At 39.2% G+C, this 5,228-nt stretch overlaps 1 protein-coding gene across 2 annotated transcripts in view; it reads left to right on the top strand.

The window, feature by feature from the left end:
- The window catches only part of Naa15 (N(alpha)-acetyltransferase 15, NatA auxiliary subunit), a 106,193-nt gene that overhangs the window by 60,529 nt on the left and 40,436 nt on the right, over window positions 1–5,228 (top strand). For both annotated transcript variants that reach the window (XM_004643630.3, XM_004643631.3), the window contains exons 9-10: window positions 1,692–1,798; window positions 4,676–4,748. In XM_004643630.3, the coding sequence (XP_004643687.1) occupies window positions 1,692–1,798; window positions 4,676–4,748 (180 nt within the window). The remainder of the gene's footprint in view (window positions 1–1,691; window positions 1,799–4,675; window positions 4,749–5,228) is intronic.

Below are 5,228 nucleotides of genomic sequence, written 5' to 3'. Positions count from 1 at the left end.
GAACCGAGGTCCCTGTGCTTTGCCAAGCTTGTTTCAAGTAGGTGCTTTAGACCACTGAGCCATCTCTCCAGCCCCACAACTGCTTACTTTCTGTACAGTGGTCACATGAGTTAAGCTTTGCTTTTTTGCTTCTGATTTTCACTATTAATCTTGACTAAAAGCAGCCAGCAGCACCCACACCACAGCCTAAACATTGGGCTACCATAAAAGGCCCTTCACTAGATTAATTAGTATGAGGATATGGATAAAATATGGGCAAATTCTTTTCCAGAATGAAATATACATCTCCTCTACTCCAGTTTCCATATAGCCTTCATTCATACTTGAAAGCAGATGATACTGGCCTTTATGTGTACATTTCTGTCAGCATTCTAGTCTTCTTTTTTTTTTTTAATTATTTATTTATTTTTCTGTGTGTGGCCAGCTCAGCCCACCAGGGGGCGGGTCTGGCTGGCATGTGGGGCTGGGGGATTGAACCACAGTCCCTGTGCTTTGCCAAGCTTGTTCCAAGTAGATGCTTTAGACCACTGAGCCATCCCACCAGCCCCCAAACCTTTTTTTTTTTTTTTTTTGGTGGAAGCGGGGCTTGAACTCAGGCCCCTGTGCTTGCCAGGCAAGCACTTATTCCATTGGGCCATCTCCCCAGCCCCATTCTAGTCTTCTGAGCTCCAGCCAAAATTCCTTCTCAAACTGAATTCTAGGGCTTCTCTAGACCACATCTCCAAACTTTTCCAGACTCCTGCAAATTAGTCCCAAGGGCTTGGAGATGTAGTCATACCCCATTCTACCCCCAGCTGTATCAGTTAGGGTTCTCTAGTGGAACAGAAATGAAACAGAAATGATAGGTGCTGGGGAGATAGCTTGGCTGGCTAAGTGCCTCCTTGGCAAGCACAAGGACCCAGGTTTGATCCCTGGTACTGCATGCCTTGTTGTCCCTGGAACACCAGGCATGCCATGCTGGCCACCGAAACCAGGCATGGTGGCACATGTCTGTAATCCCAGCTCTGGGGAAGCTGAGACAGGAGGATCACTAGGGGTCCGGCTGTGTAGTGAGACCCTGTACTAAATAAATAAATTAATTAAAATATATATTAAAAGAGAAATAATAGAAAATATATGCCTAATTATATAAGGGGGTTTATTAGGTAAGCTTATAGGAAAAGAAGTAGAGAAATCTGCAATGGCTGGCTGAGCACTGGAGAGCCTGAGGGCATCCTGCAGCTGCTCAGCCCAAGAAGATGAAAGCACAGAAACCAAGAGGGATCAAGGATACAATGCCAGTCCCAATTGAAAGCCTGAAAGCTGACTGGAGAGTCACCGATGGGAGCCTGCATTGGAAGGCTGAACAAACTGGATACTTGTCAGCTGGAGCTTTTCGAGGCTTGCCTTTTACTTCCATTCTGGTTGCATGTTATTGGTGCCACCTCCAAGTGGAGTGTCTCCCCACATCAGTTTGCTGGCTGCTGTGCCTGGCATTCATCTACAGATACACCCAGATGTGTGCTGCGCTGATCTGCTACATTTCTCGTACTCTAGTCAAGTTATATCATGATTAATGGTCACATTCTGCAAATGACTGAAGAAGTTGTGATTTAAAGATTCTTTTCTTGGGTTTTACATATCGGGGTACATATTAAGTAAGGTATGCATGTCTGGGTAAATGTAAGCCAGCAGGATTTTTTTCTTCCAAGGTGAGAAGTTCAAAGAATGTTTGGATAAGTTCCTAAGGATGAATTTCAGCAAGGGCTGTCCACCAGTCTTCAATACTTTGCGGTCCTTATACAAAGATAAAGAAAAGGTAAATGAAAATATGATGTTTTCTTTTGGTTACCATTTTTGTGCTCAGTATTTGGAATGAATGACCATTGATTATCTGTGCTCAGCAGTGTATGTTTCATGACTTTGTGTCTTCCTAGTTTGTAGGTCAAATGTTCCTGTGACCCTATCTTCTTTTTTGTTGTATTTGCTCTTAACCTTACTTGTTTGCTTTGCTTTGTTTTCATATATACTGCAATGAGTCCATGTAGGTTATAAGAAATTAGGAATGTATCAGTGCTCCATTTTCTGTGCTCCGTTCATTAGTAGAAGTCAGAAGTGATTTTATTTTATAATGTAAATTTTAGCTTTCTCTGCTTTTATTTGCTAGAAAAAATTGTGTCAGAAAAGATTGTTTTCTGTCCCACCAGGTCATCTTACTCTTTCAGGTATGTGTTATAATATTGAAAATGATTTCTTAGAGGTTATTTGAATCCTAATTTGGATTACTTAGGCATGTTGATTGGATTAAAAACAAGTTAGTTACATTGAAAAGATTCAGAAAGATGGAACAAATTAAACATGTCTAGCATACAGTGTATATTTAATTGCAAGTCTTGAGAAGCCCAGGTTGTATGGGCTTTATTGGTTTCTCTCTTCACTCACATAAATTACTTCTTATTTCTAGTTTTGAAAGAGTGACCATTTGGTGCTTGTGAAGCAGTTTTAAATATAGAGCACTGCGAGGCTAGGCAGATAGCTCAGTAGAATAAGTGCTTGCCTCGCAAGTGCAAGGGCTTGAGTTCAATCCCTGGTTCTGCCAAAAATAAATAAAGAGTACTAAATTGAAAGTTTTAAATTTTTTTTTGTATTTTTGTACCAGGTGTCACTACACAGCTCAGAGTCGTAGTGACCCTCCTGTTTTCAGCCTCCCCAGCTCTAGAAGTACAGGCATGTGCCAGCACGCCTGGACTTGGTCAGCAGCTCAGGGAACCCAGGGGCGGAGCAGCATATGGTACTGGTGTTTGAACCCCAGTTCGAGGGGCCAGGGAGATGGCTCAGTGGAATAAGCGCTTCCCTGGCAAGCACAAAGGCCTGAGTTCAATTCCCGGTTCCGCAAAAAAAAAAAAAAAAAGAACCCCAGTTCGTGCGTAAATTTCTACTTATACTTTTCTAACACTTAAATTTGGTTTAAACTTTCAAATTTATCTTTGAGTCTTTTTCCATGTTGTTCAACCTATGAAAATAGTTCTCTTCTAATATCTTAAGTTTGTACACTATGAAATTGAATTCTACCACTATAATAGTTGTGCCCATTGATAATAAATTCAACTTGTTAAAATAGTGTCAGGAGGATTGAATTGAATTTTGGTAGGTATGTAGCTAACTTACTGGAAGACAGCACAGGAACTCCAGAATAACGTGCCTGAGGCCCTTCAGATTTCACAGTTTACTTGGAATTAGAAGCCAGTGTTGATTTGTTGAGTTGATTAAGTGAGTCATTTAAGAGAATTTCCAGACTTTTTTTTTTTTTTGTACTGGGGATTGAACTCAGGACATTGTGCTTGTCAGGTAGGCACTTACGCTGCTAAACTGTCTCCCTGGCAAGAATGTCTGTACTAACAGAAATTTATAAAGCTAGATTAAGCAAACAGGAATTTTTTTTTTTTAATCTGCTTTTTTGTTTGGTTTTTGAGATTGTTTGGTTTTTGAGATTTCACTGGATTGCTCAAGCCGACCTTAAACACCTGGGCTCAAGCAATCCTCCTGCCTCAGCCTCCTGAGTAGCTGGCAGTATCAACATTTGCCATTGTGCTAAGCTTAAGCAGGGAAATTAATAAATTTTTAGGCTCGCTCTCACTCTTTTTGTTTCTACAGTACCAGGGATCAAACTCTGGGACTTTGCATTTGCCAGGCAGTTGTTGATGCTATTGAGCTATCTCCCCAGCCCTGGGCTCTCTCTTGAACCCCTGAGTAAAGCAGTATAGTAAAGATTCAGAAAAGTCACAATCTAGTGTGCTACTCATTCTCCTAGTCCTCAGACACTGTTCTGCATTTCGGTTTTTCTTCTGATTTCTCCTGGATTTAGGGTTATTACCTTCTATTTGTAGAAAATTCTTTTTTTCATGTAACATTTAATTCTTGCTTTTTAAAAAGCCAGCAGTAACTGTGCGTAGTATTTATGTGGTCTGATATAAAAGATGAATCAAAATGTAAATCATCGAAAACATTGCCTGTGTTTAACCCTTTCCCGATTTCTAATTCAGTTATTATATTTCTATTGGGGAAAAGGAGCCTACTGTGAGCTTTAATTTATTTATTTAATTTTAAAAATTTTTCATTACCAGTGAGCCGTGTGTGTGTGTGTGTGTGTGTGTGTGTGTGTGTGTGTGTGTGTTTTGGTACAGGGTCTTACTATGTAGATCTGACTCAGTGATTTTCCTGTGTTCAGCCTCCCAAGCAGTGGATTACACATTTCAGTCACCGTTGCAGTGCACCCCAGGGGCAGGACTGGTATGGCACACCAGAGATCAAACCTGGCTGCTGTGCTCAGTCTAAGCGGGTGCTTTAGTCTGCTGAGCTATCTGGCTGATCCTCCAGTGATCTCTTAAATATATATCTTAATGCATACTTCACAAAAAGACCTTTTCAATTTATTTACTTATTTGTTTGTTTATTTATTTATTTTGGTAGTACCGGGAATCAAACTCAGAACCTTGTGCTTACCAAGCATGCACTTATGCCACTGAGCTATCTTCCCAGCAGTTTTCAGATTTTTACCCAGAGGTCAAAGCAATTTATAAAGAAGTATGTGTGTGTTGGGAGTGTTTATTCAATCTTTTATAATAAATAAGACATTTTACACAGTAATAACTATGTATTTTTTCTATTCAATTGTGCTTGTGCGTTTGTATCCTAGGTGGCAATCATAGAAGAATTAGTAGTAAGTTATGAAACTTCTCTGAAAAGCTGCCGTTTATTTAACCCCAATGGTAAGTGTTCAAATTTTGTTTTTAAAAAATCTTGAAAATTTCCATGCATTTTGAAATTCTTAACCAGAAGGCCATATTATTTAGACAATATACATAGTTTCTTTAAATTTTTTCCCATTAGGATAGAAATCCATTAATTTGCACATTGTGTAATGGTACTTGATTTGACGAGAATAATCACATTAGTATTTTGGGGGAAAACTATGTAAAACTTAAACATCTGTAAGACTAGATGTAATAATACCTTCCACTTAGCTTTAATAGTTTTCAAATCATGTCTGTTTCTGTAATCTTTACTTACTTACATGGATACCTGTACTCCAAAGCAGATTCCAGACATCACATGGATTTTTCATAAACATTTCAGTATTGTCCAAAGATAAGGACGTAAGTTAAAACATAACTGTAATACCATTATCACACTTGAAAAGTAGTAGTTTCTTTCTTTCTTTCTTTCTTTCTTTCTTTCTTTCTTTCTTT

This window comes from Octodon degus, unplaced genomic scaffold (genome assembly GCF_000260255.1).
Source record: "Octodon degus isolate 3935 unplaced genomic scaffold, OctDeg1.0 scaffold00180, whole genome shotgun sequence".
NCBI classification, from domain to species: domain Eukaryota; kingdom Metazoa; phylum Chordata; class Mammalia; order Rodentia; family Octodontidae; genus Octodon; species Octodon degus.
This window is presented reverse-complemented; position numbering and strand designations above follow the sequence as displayed.